This window comes from Calidris pugnax, unplaced genomic scaffold (genome assembly GCF_001431845.1).
Source record: "Calidris pugnax isolate Ruff unplaced genomic scaffold, ASM143184v1 scaffold13, whole genome shotgun sequence".
In the NCBI taxonomy this organism is placed as follows: domain Eukaryota; kingdom Metazoa; phylum Chordata; class Aves; order Charadriiformes; family Scolopacidae; genus Calidris; species Calidris pugnax.
The window spans coordinates 19,558,462-19,573,355 of record NW_015090810.1 but is presented as its reverse complement, the minus strand read 5'-3'; the positions used below and the strand labels follow the sequence as shown (position 1 = coordinate 19,573,355).

The 14,894-nt window shown below is 37.9% G+C and overlaps 1 protein-coding gene across 1 annotated transcript in view; it reads right to left on the bottom strand.

Moving 5' to 3' along the window:
* Positions 1 to 14,894, bottom strand: part of LAMA1 (laminin subunit alpha 1) — an 87,242-nt gene that overhangs the window by 50,361 nt on the left and 21,987 nt on the right. The window contains exons 8-20 of the mRNA XM_014938672.1: positions 14,012 to 14,117; positions 13,394 to 13,554; positions 10,347 to 10,487; positions 9,232 to 9,405; positions 7,773 to 7,874; positions 6,799 to 7,010; positions 5,418 to 5,529; positions 4,415 to 4,525; positions 3,507 to 3,634; positions 2,817 to 2,903; positions 2,356 to 2,567; positions 1,753 to 1,859; positions 605 to 785 (exon numbers count right to left, since the gene is read on the bottom strand). Coding sequence (XP_014794158.1) covers positions 605 to 785; positions 1,753 to 1,859; positions 2,356 to 2,567; positions 2,817 to 2,903; positions 3,507 to 3,634; positions 4,415 to 4,525; positions 5,418 to 5,529; positions 6,799 to 7,010; positions 7,773 to 7,874; positions 9,232 to 9,405; positions 10,347 to 10,487; positions 13,394 to 13,554; positions 14,012 to 14,117 — 1,834 coding nt within the window. The remainder of the gene's footprint in view (positions 1 to 604; positions 786 to 1,752; positions 1,860 to 2,355; positions 2,568 to 2,816; positions 2,904 to 3,506; positions 3,635 to 4,414; positions 4,526 to 5,417; positions 5,530 to 6,798; positions 7,011 to 7,772; positions 7,875 to 9,231; positions 9,406 to 10,346; positions 10,488 to 13,393; positions 13,555 to 14,011; positions 14,118 to 14,894) is intronic.

Sequence of the window (14,894 nt, the reverse complement as noted above, 5' to 3'; positions counted from 1 at the left end):
ATGAAAAAAATGTTTCTGTCAGGTTGAAGAAAAGATAGGCATTCCTTTAGCTATATTGTTGAAAAAGGTATCTTATAAACATCACAAGTTATGATTTTTGATGGCATGTTCTCCGTTTGGATTAACATTTGCCTCTGTATCATGACTAAAAATTGTGCATACCTAAGTGATGATAGAAAAATAGTTAATGACATCTTATCCAAGTATAAAATATATTTTTTAAGAATTAATTAAAAAATAAGGTAAGAAAATGTAATAGTAGTTGCTCTGAACTTTTACAACTGCAAAAAAAGAAGTTTCTATTCTCTCTGAAGGACTGAAGAGTTTTGTAAAAAGAGACAAAGGACCTATTGAGGATGTAATATTTCTTTCATGTAACCTTTATGAGTTGTTATTTCGTAGTCACCACCTTTTACAAGGAACCACACAATAAGCAATCAAAGAAATGTTTTGTTCCCTAGCTTAATCAAAGTATTAGGAGTCCATTCTACAGATTTTTCTGTAAAGTCATCCAAACAACTGATCTTTGCCAGAGTTTAACATAAAATACATTGCTGAAAGAAATTCCAGACAAACCCTGAAAGGATCACGGATTAGAGCTTACGTGTGCAGCCACCATTCTGGAAGGCATAAAAACCATGAGCACAGCGATCACACTTCTCTCCAGCCACTCCTGGTACACAGTGACACTGCCCCTGGTGATTGCAGTCCTCGGAAACTGAGCCAAATTGACTGCAATTGCAGGGAATGCAGCCAAGCCCAGTAAGCAGGCCATAATAACCATTCTGTTGGACAGAAAGTAAATACATTTGAGCTATACTTCATAATTTTTTGAAAACAATATGATGTACGTTCTTATTTTCTCTTATTTACTTTCCCTGCTGTCTGATCCACGTGAATATTGGGCAGCACTGTGTGACTGTTGTGGGAGGACTCCCTGCCCTGACCTCTGCTATAGGCAAGTATGCATCTGGGTGAAAAAGTGACCACTGAAACACTCTCCTGGTCCTCTAATCTCATCATTGATATTTTGTTTTAAGCTTTGAGGTTCTTTTAAGAGTTTCATGACGTGAGAGTGGACTGTGCTGATCAGGCACAGATTTCTGTGGACGTGAATGAAAGACCAGAACAGAGCAGGTCAGTGACATCCTGTATATGTGGATTGAAAGGCATTCAGCTGGGCTGGCACAAGGGCAGTAACTGGGCAGATTTCCTGCTCTGGTCTCTGAGGCAGTTCTACACTTAGCAAAGGCTGGAAACCGCTGTTTTGTATCACCAGTGAATATCTACTTGTTCTTATAACAGGCCTGTCTTTTAGCTGAATCCCTTTTTGGTGTTCAGCCACGACGTATTTATTAGCACCAACTACATTCTTCAGATATTCTCACTCAGACTTCATTTTGCAGAAGCACAGCACTAAGATCCCTTCAGGTCTGTTACCAGTGTTCGGTTTGTTTTTTCAGTAAGCATTTTCAACTGCAGGCTGTCACTCAGCACAGCACGAGCCTTAACAGCCCTATTCCGAAGGGTGCTGAGTCACCTATAGCTTCACATCTGCAGATGCTGAGCAATTTGCAACTGCAAAAGCCTATGCAGACAAACCTTTGGTCTCTGCTCCAGCAACACATCCCCTCTCTCCTGAATATAGTTGCTGCTATTCTCTGTATCTGCTCTAATCAAAATCTATAAATAAGCAGGAAGACCAAGACACAAGAAAATGCAGATATTAGGAAAAGGCAAATATTTGCTTACCAAGCACTTATCACATTTCTCTCCAATGACATTTGATTTGCACTGACAGAAGCCTGTCTCATGATGACAAGTACTCAAAAGGGAACCATTCACATGGCACTCGCAAGCTTAGAAAAAAGAAATCAAATAAAAAAAGAATATTAATGTCTATCTACGTGTGTTCATTGTTATACAGAATTCCAAATTTGGTATAAATGTGTGTTTAACCTGTTTATGTCCTATACATGTTAATATATTCCAGTAATACCTGTACTACGCATTTGGGCTAAAAGATATAAAAACATCACCTCTGTGAACAGATACATTTGAGAAGTTTGCTTCTTTCAGCCCTACTTTTAATATTCAGAAGTAGGAAACATCTACAGCAAGTCACTGAAGGGACAGTATTAAGCAAGCCAATAAGCTGCAGGAATATGAAGTGTCAGACCCCAGCATAATACAGTCTTTCCTCAGGCTAACCCAACCAGTTTTCAACCTGCACTTGCCAACTCACAACTTGGAAATTAACTCTTTCAGCAAAGGTGCATATCTCCCTATCCATTCTGCTACATGCACACCACACTTCTGTGTTCTTTAATTTTGAGAGTAATAATAGCATATTACCACGACAGCTCTTCTCAATCACTGCATCACCATAATAACCGTCAGCACATTTTTCACAGTGGTGACCTGCTGTGTTCCCCAGACATTTCAGGCATTGTCCTGTGAAGGTATCACAGTGGTCATCTTCTTGTGGGTTTACATTGCCATTGCATTCACAAGGAGCACAGGATTGTCCAGGCACGAGTGGATTTCCATAGTAACCATTAGCACACCTGCACCAGAGATTAAAAACTTTATCAGCTGGAATGCAGTCATGTCAAACACTCTCCCCACCCAAGGGAGCATTTTTATATAAATTTTTATCTAAAGGGTCTCTGTATTACAAGCAATGACAAATGAGAAGGAAATTTTTATTAGGAATGTTCTGTCCTTGTGGTATGAAGAATTCAAGTCAGGTAGGAAGATGAACAGTTAGCTATGACAATGATATAGATATTTTTACCCAAAGCTAGTGTACATACCTTTCACACTGAGAACCAGTGTAGCCTGGAAGACATTTGTCACAGACAATTCCACCTCCTTCACTCAGCTGGCAAGTAGGACTGAAACTATCAACAATATGTATGGCAGTCAGTATCAATACACAGAATCACAAGATACAAACACTCAATAGCCACCATTCAAGTCCACGCACTTATCTATAAAACAATGTAATTGCAATTTTTTTCTAGATTAACATAAATGTTTTAAACATTACAGAATGTCAAAATAAAGTTATCATTTTCAACATCTCTTCTTGGGTTTCTTCTCTTTTAAAGGAAAGAGAGATTTTAAAACTTCCTAAGAACCCAGCCCTCTTTCAAGTAAATCTGCCCAATGTCTGTACCAAGCTCCTCTTTTTCACATGCAACACTTCTGTCCTTTCGTTGTTTTCTGAAACAACATGAAAGATAACAGTGATCTTGCTGCCAAGGACAGGTCAAAGTATTACTTTTGCCCTTCATGTACAAACTACACTAGTTGATTTAGCCTGTCTTAGCTTAATATACACATTATCTACCTGGAAAAGCAATGATTCTGTAAGATAGGCTCAAATGAAAAGGGCAAAAAAAGTCTTTGTCTCTCTCCGTCAGATTTCACAACATTTTTTCTTTATCTCACTTTCTGATTTTGCTGAAGATGCAAAAGAAAATCACACATAAGCAGCTTACTTGTTAGCAGGAGAACTCAGAGGACATGCACAGGGCTGGCAGTCCTCAGAAGTTCCTTGAGATGGACTTCCATAGAAGCCAGGCAAGCACTGATCACAGAAAGGTCCTGTCGTGTTGTGTTGACAAGCCTGTGAGACAAGGAATAAATCTTTTCATATTTACTCTTGGTTTTTCAGCCCCTGAGGGATCCCTGCAGATCTCTTATACTGCAGAAGTCTGCATGCAGTATAACGTTCAAGAAGACAGCCATGAAGAACAGAGTAGAACTTTGAAAATAAGTTTTTTTTCTGAGTTGTAGCAACAAATTCTAATTGTTTCTTTCCTACATTTTAGAATATATTTACACCAAGAAACCAGCCACTTTATTTATATGCAAACTTATACATATTTTGCATATTGCACACATTTGCAGTAAAAAACTTCTTATACATTTCTTACTGGCGTTTAGCCATTATATTTCTGTGACCTTTAAATTTCAGAAGAGATCTGAGAGCTAAATTGTCTCTTCAGAAGATAATGGTGTCAGTCATAGAAGATGCACATATATCTGAAAGCAGATATTCACCCAAAACACTGCTTAATTTTGTTCTTTTCAGGAAAAGTTTTATTGTCACCTGCAGCAAGCAAAGTTAAGATTTTTTTTCAGCCAGTATATGATGACATTTTTATTTTAGTTCTAATTATTCTCCACTTGAAACAGAAAACTGAAACAAACCGTTTATTTGAGAACAATTTAATGGAATCCCCTGAAGGTATTCTGAAGTAAAAAATGAAAACCAACAAAAATAAACACTCAGTACCCATAGCATGAAATTTACATACACTGGAGACTTGTCTCCCACAGCCAAAATGGTCTCCTAATTCCTAAATAGATGCTTAAAACATAAACACTTTGGAGGATGACTTACAAAGCAAACACCATGAATATCACACTCGGTTGCATGCCCATTGCATTTGCAGGGTTCACAAATACCTCCAAAGAGTATTCCATCCACACGGTAGTACCCAGGGAGACAGGACTGAAAAGAAATGAGGGGAAAAAAGCAGTAGCATTATGTGTGTTAAATGTACACATCAAAACATTTTCAAAGAACCCACTTCCGACCACCCACCATCTGACTCATTCACATTGTGCAACTGAATGCTCTTTCAACTCTATTGATGTCACTGTAGCTCTTTTCTGGTGGTTGTTTTTTACTTGCACTGGATAAAGCGGATAGAATTAACTCCATGAAACTTTGATTCAGCCCTTTGTCCCCTGGAGGCACATAAGTTTTGTGCAGTTGAATATGTGAAGTTCTTTATTATGGGACAATAAAAAACAGATGTTCTACCTCCTCTGCAGAATCATTAACGATGCTATGGCACTAGGCTTCATGCTGAAATTATTTGTCAAAATAGTTCCTGCTATTCTGCAGATGGTGCTCTGCCTCCCTAATATTCTATTCACAGATATATAAGACACCACCTTGTGTGACACATTTGAACCTTGTGGGATTTTCCAAAGGCTAGCATTCCTCCCTGCTAGGATTCCTTATTGCTTCCATAAACTTAATGACATAAAACAGAAATAAACTGTAGACAATTCCGATCCAGGAAAAGTGCTATTAATGAGTAAGGTAAGCTCAAAACAGCTTCACAGAGCTTTTATAGCTGCTCCCTCTGCAACACTGGTGTTGTAAATGTATCATCATCTTTTAGTGCCACCAAATAGAATTCAAGAAATAAGTTTAAAATCCCATTTAATGTATCTGGAAGAAAATGTCTACAGTATTGTGTACAGTATAGTAGACAGAATTTCACCACAGAACACAGAATTTTATGGCAGTGTAATTAAAGGCAGCCTGCCTTTAAAACCTAGATGTTTTCAGATAGATAATGTTGCACACATAAAACACTGTAAAAGGTTACCTCACAGGATATTCCTGTGTAACCTTGAGGACATTCACAGAATTCCACATCTGGTGCCGAAGAAAGATCTATAACATTTGCACTTGCAGTATCCAGGGTCACAGAGTCCAGCCTAGTATCAAGAATGAAAACATCACATCATTTGCTTGCCCAAACTTGATTTTAAACAGAATAGTTTGCTTCTAGGGGAGTAACACTGCTGAGTGCTGTTCCCTGGCGGTGACAGCTGAAAAATGGGCACAAATCTCTGCTGTAAAAAGACTATGATCACAGTCTTATCACTGCATTTGCAATTCTGGGAGTAGATGAGCCTTCCTCCTGTCATCACTATTGTTACTACCATTGTCTCTTCTCCTGTAGAGAAGTTTAAACAAAACCTTCTTCTTCTGTCATGGTATTAGACGTATAGGTGAGGAAGCCTCCTGTTGCTGTCCTGAAATAAGACAACTTTACTGAATCACGTCTAAAACAGACACATATTGCAGATGAGTAAGTAGTGAGAAACAGCACCAGTTCACTGCTGATGTACAAAACAGAACAAAGCAAAACCTTTACTATAAAGAATGGCATTTTGTAGCAGAGATAATTCTCTCAACCAAAGGTAAAATGATTTAAATAAATCATTACATAACATTAAAGAAAGATTAAAACCCTACCCCTAAATGGACATAAATATCACTACTGCTCAAGGGTACAACAAGGCACAAAGCAGATTTGGTATCAAGTCCAATGTTACTGACATGAAATGCTACCAAATTAGGGAATGAGGAAGAAAGGGTATTGGTGAGGCTAAGGGAATTAAGTAAATAAATGATGAAGTACCAGCACTAATTCCCTTGAGAGCAGTAAGACTTTATTCCTGTATATCTTGGAGAACAGGTAAAACAAAGATCTGTAAAGACTGATGCAGATACTGCTAATGCTGACTTGAGGCTGTGGAATGACGAGTTAATCCATTCCAGACCAATTTTCCTATTAAGCACTCCCTTAGAGATGAATGTCAGTAAAATGCCAGGTTTTCAATAGTCAGTGATGGCTTAACTTGCCACATACCAAAACAAGCATACTGTTGCGACTTTCGGAGGTATTTCCGTCTAACAAAGCTGTCATTGTAATAAGGCTTTTATGCAGTATTCCTTTAAAGCTGAAAACAATGTTTCTGCTATCAGATATCTTTAAAACAACCAAATGCCCTTTTCCACACATTCCACATGAATGCATCTGGGCAATAAGGCCAGTCCTGAGGAAATTTAATAAAAAATTACTTTTTCTAGAAATTATTAACATAAAACTTTAGGAATACTGTCACTGTGAATAGCATTTAATATTCACAAAAATAATAGAAGCATATAGATTAACTTGAATATTTTCTCTCCCTCACCTGTACACAGCTTTTTTGGCAATGTTGTAGTTGGCCCTGATCAGAAGATGGGTCACGTTTACCAGAACAGTCATCAACCTTTCCCGGTCTATAGCTTTTTTTGTATTGAAGTCTATGAAATTCTCCGATACAAATCTCACTGCATTAGAGTACTCTTCATACGGCTGCAATGACAAGCCCGCTGCTCTTGTACTCAAAATCTGTCCATTACCCTGAAATTGAAGGAGAGAGAAAACATTTTCCATATTTGCACCTAAATTTTATTTAGCAATTACATTTAGTGTCAGATATACATCCAGACAACTCAGAAATGGGGCGATCAAACCAGACTTCTTGCACTAAAAAAAAAGTAAGTAAAAGGTCTGCATTATCTATGGCTTTAGGAAGTCTACAATCACATTTCTTTTTGGTTCAGGGACTTCAGAAATACTTGATTTTCTTTTGGAAAAAGAATTAACTTAAATTTAAAATTAAATTTAAATTTAAAAATTCTTCAAAACAGCATGTGTTTTCTCTTTTGTTATATTGCTAAGTATGTTTTACAAAGTAAAGCTTTTCTGGAGGTGACTGGACTAAGTATAGAGCCTTACTTTTTAATTGCAACATAAAACATAAAAAGCTTATAAGCAGGAACACTCATCTATTTCATAAATATAAATCCTTACAGCTTATTGTGGTTTCTTTTGTTAACAGAGCCTTGTACATTTGGTAATGAACACCTCACCTATTTACATAAAGGTTTAAAGTTCAGGTTATTTATCATTTAAAATTACTATTGGTATACTTACAATTTCAGAGAAACAAATCAGAAAATCAGAGAAATGATTATTAACAAAATCTTGGTACTGTCTTTTAAGAAGGCACTTTAAATCAAGAAAACTACTATTATAGAAATATTATTATTTTTCTTTTTTTAACCCCTTCATAGATTCCCAATAGTGTCTGAATAGTAAAAAGCTGAAAAAAAAATCCACCTGAATGATGACATCCACACTAGATACTATGTCACTGTCCACACTCTCCATCGGAATGTCATAAGATACTGTATACTTCAAGTCTCCACCAAAAGCTGTGAGCTGAAATAACAAAAAGCCATACCTTAAAAACACAAAAACCTCCAACCAACACAAAGAAGTGACATGCAAGAGTACAACATCAAAATTTTGTGAGTACATGGGCTTACAAATACCACTTTCCAGTGAAAATATAACACACTGCGTGTATAAGCAGAGGGACAAGCACTGGCTTATTGCTGTGCAGGTGGATGAACGCTAGCTGAAGGCTCCACAGATGATTCAGATAAGTGCCCTCATTGTGTGAAACACCTACAGGACTTCCAACAAAAAGCAGAGGTTTACACTACTGTTCTAGCCAAGGGGCACAGCATATTGAAGTTAGTCACGTTCCATATTCCACCTTTCAGGCTTCTTAGCCCCATAACTGCTGCTGACTACTTCAAAGTAAATTTAAGAGTAGTACTAAGAGTTAGACCTATATTAAATGGACAGGAGATCAGAAATTGAGTGTTGCAAAACTCTTCCTTAATGTTACACTTTTGAGACTTGTGCTCATTTACTATGTCGCCGTACTAAGAAACAAGGCTGCATGGGCAAAGAAGCTTGACCAAAAATAGTTAAAGAATTGAAGCTGCAAGGTCCCCTTTACTCAGCACTTATTAGACCTTAGCTGGAGTTCTGAGTGCAGCCCTGGAAAGAGCCCAGAATAGGGCCACTAAGAGCCTCGAGCATCTTTCATACGAAGACTGAGAGTGCCAGGGTTGTCCAGCCTAGTGAAGGCTCAGGGGGATCTCATCAATGTATACAAACACCGGAAGGGAGAGTGCAAAGAGGACAGAACCAGCCTCGTTTAAGTGAAGCCCAGTGAGAGAGCAAGAGGCAACAGCACAAACTGAAACACAGGAGGTTCTCTTCGAATATCAGGAAACACTTTTTTATTGTGAGCTGACTGGTTGTCCAGAGGGGCAAAAAATGGGAGACCCAGAGCTTTAGGTAGCAACCAGGGCAAAAATTAATGACTAGCATGTTGGAAAATACAAATGCAAAATGAGAGATGGCCAATAGGCAGGTAGGAATGTAATGATCCTGTCTACTGTATTGGACAAGGTGTGAAGGGTGAGAAGCCAAGAGTATGGGGAATGTGAGCATATAAGTTAATAGCAGTCAAGAGAAACAAAAGAGAGATTATATTGTGTCAAAGACAGGCAGAGAAGGAAGTGGGAAGATAAATGAGCTCACAGAGCAAGAAGAGGGTACTGGGAATATCTGGTCAGGAACACTATTATTTGAAGAGAAAGGATAGATTGGGAAGTCTGGCAATATTGGGGTTTATGTGTACAAAAACTATATATTTTAGAGCAATGTGGTATGACTAAAATAAACTATGAAGGAGTTTTGACTGCAGCTGAGAACTTACTTTATTTCCTAGATATGGCTCAGGTGCTGACCAGTAATAAGTATGTTTCAGTACTTTTACAGCCTCAGTGTTGTTAATACTTATTTGACGGGGTCCATCAAATTGGCTTCGCTGAGGTTGCACGCTCCTTGCATTATACAGATCAGTAACAAGCCATCCAGTCATGTCTGATATCTGCCAGAAAGAATAGTAATATTAATGGAGTCAGGCTTTGGGTCACTAGGACAGCAGTCACTAAACTTAACCCCTTGCTAGATATTCATTTGAACTGATGGATCCATAACCTTTCATTAACACAGTCTGACATCCAGTACATGCAAATGTGCCACTTCATACTAGCATTGTCTCTACCTCTTCATTAGATGGGAACAAAAATATAATGACTGTCATTTTCATCCTTCCAATAAAATTAGCATTATACCTAAGTAATTCCCTGAGAGAGAATTACAGAAACTTCGAGGGCTTTCTGATCTCTCATCCCCATTTATAGGTAGGGCTCAGTTACAGGAAAATTAAATCCAGAGTCCCAGAAGAGTCAGAAGACGAGACAACTTTATTCTTCTCACTGAAAGAGTTTTATGCAAGCATTTTAGAACTTCAACCTGATATGTTTTCCTATCTTTTTATTGGCACACAAAACGGGACTAAACTGTGACTAGCTCTGCAAAGGTACAGAAGGAATTTGGTAGAAAAATAGTGTCCCCAAAGCCCCCTAACTCAAGAAATGTCCGTTCAGAATACAGTGATATTTATAATTACTCTGCTTTCTAAGAAAACAAGTATTGGAAATACTATCAGAGTATTCTAGCCTCACCCAACAGTTATGACAGCAAGGAAACAGATCTGGGCAAGGAAACAGCACAAGATCAGAAAATAAAAATGCATTTTTCCAGCGCATTATCGCTGCCTACCAATACTTCTGGTATTACTGCAAGCCAGTGAGGCCAAAGCCTGCACTGAGATGAGATGCCAAGTGATGCTGAAAATCCATTCCTCTGTAAGGAGACACATGCCAGAATTTGCAGTTCACTTGGGTGCATGCCAAAGAAAAATATAGTACATTTTGCAGCTGCCTGAGGAAAGAATATTAGGTCATGGGCATAACATATAAATACCTGACTGATGGGCCATGTTAGGCTGTCACAGACATCAGAAACCCCAAAGCAGAAACACTCCGTGCAGCCCTGAGGATTTCTTTCTTGCAAATTGTAGAATCCTGGTTTACAGAGATCACAGTTTTCACCTTCTACATTTTCCTGTCAATGGCACATAACATTTGTTTTACATCAGCATTATTATGGTAACAAATACAGTGGATTAGACGGGATTTAGGCATAACAGCATTCAGAAGCTTATAAAACAGATTTCAGCACAGCAGGACTATTGAATAAGACTCAGAGCTTAAACCTAAAATTGATTGGAAAAGTTCAACAGAATTTGCCAGTTCATCAAAATCTAAACATGCCCTGGCAAGGGCTCTATTGCAGTGAAATTTCAGCACATGGGCATGATTTGAAAAGCTTCTGCCAGTTTACCAGTCTCCTTCTCTCATAGCTTAAATTTGTAGGTTGCTCTGGAGAAAGGTTCCCATGTTTATTGAATCCACATAGTCTACAAACAGCATAGTTCACCTTTAAGGCCACGGTCCTGGAGCTACCACAGTCAACTTCAAGACAACAGTTCCTCAACCATCAATTAATACTTAAAACTGTGATCCTCACCATTGCTGCCACCTCTTCCTGGAGGAACTTATGGTAGCTGGCAGCATTTCCTTTGAATATGCTCTGGCTACGGTCCAAAACCTCCTACTCCAAAAGTAGAGGTTTTCCACTCTTTTAGCTCCTACCACTGGCCTGCTGCCTCCTTACCATGCAAATTGGGTACTTCAGAGCATACTGCCACATACCTCTTTCAATATAGAATTTACAAGGGGAAAAAAAAATAACCGAAACAGTGTACCGATTTTTTTCTTGTAAAATCTGTACAAAAAATATGTAATTATTTATTCAAAAAGTTTAGACAATTGCTGCTGACAAGCAAACCAGTAGAGAAAATATTTGGTAAATGGCACAAAGCTCTGTAAATAGTAGATCTTCATGGGAATTTATACACAGAAACATTTCCCGCTGCCAGGGACGGATTTCTGATCATGTCCTAGCTTCCTACTGGGACAAGACCTGGACAGATATCACTTCCCCATCTCAACCTTTGGTTTCTACTACAGGAAAACTCCACTACGAAGGTGAAGAGAACTTTACCAACCACCCTACAAAGTTCCCTCAAATGTATGGTTAAGACACCAGGACTGAGGCGTATACCATGAAGCATACCTGTCTTCCTATTTTGAGGAAGCCTATATGAACTTTTCATTGCAATTTGAAATGTCTGTGGACCAAATTCTGCTTTCAGAAGCAGTTACCAGGGTAAATCCACTTAAGCCAAAAGAATCACTCCAGATTCCACTTACATCAGATTTGGTCCCATGGAGCAGATTTCATGCTTCCCAAAGAGAAATTTGAGACCTTTGGTGGCAACACTACTGTCTCTTCTCCTGGACCAGTGTATGCCATATCAAGTTTACATAACACCTCTCTAAACAGGTAGTTTATATGCTTTTGTAAATGAAGTACAAAGTGTTTGTGCAAACCATATGAAAAATTTATGAACCCACAGCTCTAATTCAAAGGCTGACTTCTTTCTATTTATTAATATCCAAACCTGGCAAAAATCTCAGACAAAGGGCCTCCTGAGATAATGAGATTTTAAAATCTTGGATTTTTACAGAAATAATATTTGCATGTTTTTTTCAACTTTTTTATTTGTCAGTCTTCAGGATGCACTTGGATCACGTTTCACTTCGTGTCTAACATTATTAGACAGAAATTACAATGTATTTCTTAACGAAAAACAAAAATTTTGATCTATTAACTAGATCTCAAGAGCTGTGTTTCAGACAAGATCAAATATTTGAAATTCAGAGCATAAAAAGGAATAGTTTGCACTACCGTGTTCACAGAGACTGCATAGGCTTAGAAATCCTGTCTCCTTCATTTGATACATGGACACAGCTTTTCTCCTTCCATGCTTTCACCTCTACAGGTGGGCTGCTGGCTGGTGACACTCTCTTTAATCCAGTGATCTGGCTTAAAAATTCTGTATGCCAGACTCATGCCCACAACAGCACCGAAAGGGGACAGTTTCTCTTTCAGTTTATACAGAAATTTTCATCACCAGTTAGCTCAATTGGCCGAGATACTGTTACTCTAGCTCAAAATCAGGCAAAATGGTTGTATCTCCTTTTCCATATTTAAATTGGCCACTGGTGTTATTTTTTTCTTCCAGACTTTGGTCGTTTATGTTTGATATTTTGGATCAGATAAATTTTCCAACAGGACTAAGAAGTTCCAGAAAAATTGTCAAACAAACCACATTCTTTTTTGGCTCCCATTCACTGTCATACTTGGCTACAAATATATAAACTATTAGCTAAGATTTGGTTCAGAAAATTAAGTGTAACTTCTTTAAATATTGACAGGCAGCTTTGTAATAAAGTTCAGCAGAATCTACAGCTGCAAGATATTTCAAGTGTTTGGACATTTACCAAAAAATAAAAGAAAGCTGCAAAACTTCTCTCTTTTTTAACATTTTTATGGCTTATATTTTGTAATCAAATAATTAAATCCCATTTCATATATACATCTAATGTAGTTGTTCCAACAGCTCTTTCCAAATGCATGCTGTTTCTTCACACAAAACAGATGTTATGAACACATTCTTTCTTTACAAGAAATCAGTGACTGTGAAGAGAAATATCAGATCATCCCTAAAACCAAATCCAGCACGGCATACTGTCAATTTCTCTGTGATTCACCTTCACACTCACAGGTGCAGTTATTTGAATCTAATGTCAATCTGGCCCATTATTACAGAAAATGGTGTACCAGTAACATACAGAACTATTCAACATTAATTATCATATTTTTCAGTAGAGGGAATAGTTAGTAATTTTAAGTTCTAGGTGTCAGGTCTACAGTTGCACCAGGTTAATTCCTATAAAAGAAGTGATCTCTTCAGTTAATGAAGTAGTTTCGCTTATTCAAAAGTAGTTTATGAATCAATATACAGATTCATTTTTAAAGAAAAATGACAGTTTAATACTCACTTTGCAAAGACAAGGCTCCGTGCATGGATCTTCATTAATGCTACCAATGAGGCTGCAGTTACAACGCAGGCAGTTTGGATAGCCCCGATAGCCAAATTCACAACGATCACATTTTTCTCCAGCATAACCTTCTCTGCATTGACACTGACCCGGCCACGTCCCTTGAAAAGCAAAAACGCAGAAACAAATAAATAAGAGCAGCCAGTAGGCTGGATTCAAGATGTCTCAGAGGGTGCAAGTAATTTAACATTCCTTTTTTATTACACTCCAAGTTATACTACACACAGATACTTGGCATAATGTCAGTCTTCACCATCTTGTTCATGTTTAGAGTACCAGATGCACAGAAATGGCACGAAAATGGATTTTGTGGCAGCTGTAACAGCATTCATAAACAACAGTGTTAGATCTCAATCCTTCACGTTGTTTTACAAAGTCAGAGGCTACCATCCACACACAAGGACACATTCAAGGAACTGACATTTCTTAAATCCTAAAAGTATGTTATGCCTCATCTCTTCTTCCTAAATATTTACTATTGTTTTGAAGTGGTACCTAACTGGCCAGAAATATATCCAGATCTGAAGTTTAGAGAAAAGGTGCTTCTCATTCCCTTACCATGCTGTGAGTCAGAATGGTGCTCATCTTTAATGCAGTTAGAACTCAGGGAGCCGAATGGGTCGCAGGCACAGGGATAGCAGGGGTGATCTTCATAGGGAGAAACCTACGAACAAACATTCTCTGTTAAATCCTCAAATTATTAACTGGGAAAAATAATGTTACATTTGTTTCTTGTCTGGGATCACCAGAACTTATACAAATGAAGACTGGGAAAGCTAGTATGCAGCATTAGATCAAGGGACTAGTTTAATTTTAGCAAAGAGAAGATTGGGGGATTGCAGCCTAGGAAAAAACCTTAAATGTGGAAAAAAAAAGTGATCTTCAGTAGCAGTAACTGCTAATGACTGGAAGCCGAAGCCTGACACATTCAGCATAAATAGATAATTTTTAATGTAGCAGCAATTAACCACTGTGATGGTTTGCCAAAGATTATGGAAATGTTTAAGACAAGAATGGATGCTTTTTTGCAAAGATACTCTGGTTCAAAGGGGAAGGAAATGAAAGAAATCCTTGGCTCTGTGTTCAATGGAAGGATAGATTATCTATTCATGAAGATTCATTGTGGCTTCATGATCTATACAACTTTGAAATATAAGGCAATGCAATTCATATGACAAGGACTTTCTTTTCTTTCAGGGAAAATTTTCCTTTGAGGTGCTTCAGATGTAAAGCAAACCAGTAATGACCTCTAGATACATATTTATTGGCTACAAGTTGATTGAAGACTTCTCTTCAAAGCTTCTTACATCAAGTGAATCAGACACTCTCCTGACTCAGGTTTACTTCTTTGGATGAGCTGTGCCTGTTCTCTAACCATACTCCTACAGACTCACCCTTGCTCTCTGCAGCTATTTATGCTGGATTTCTAAACCATGGGTTT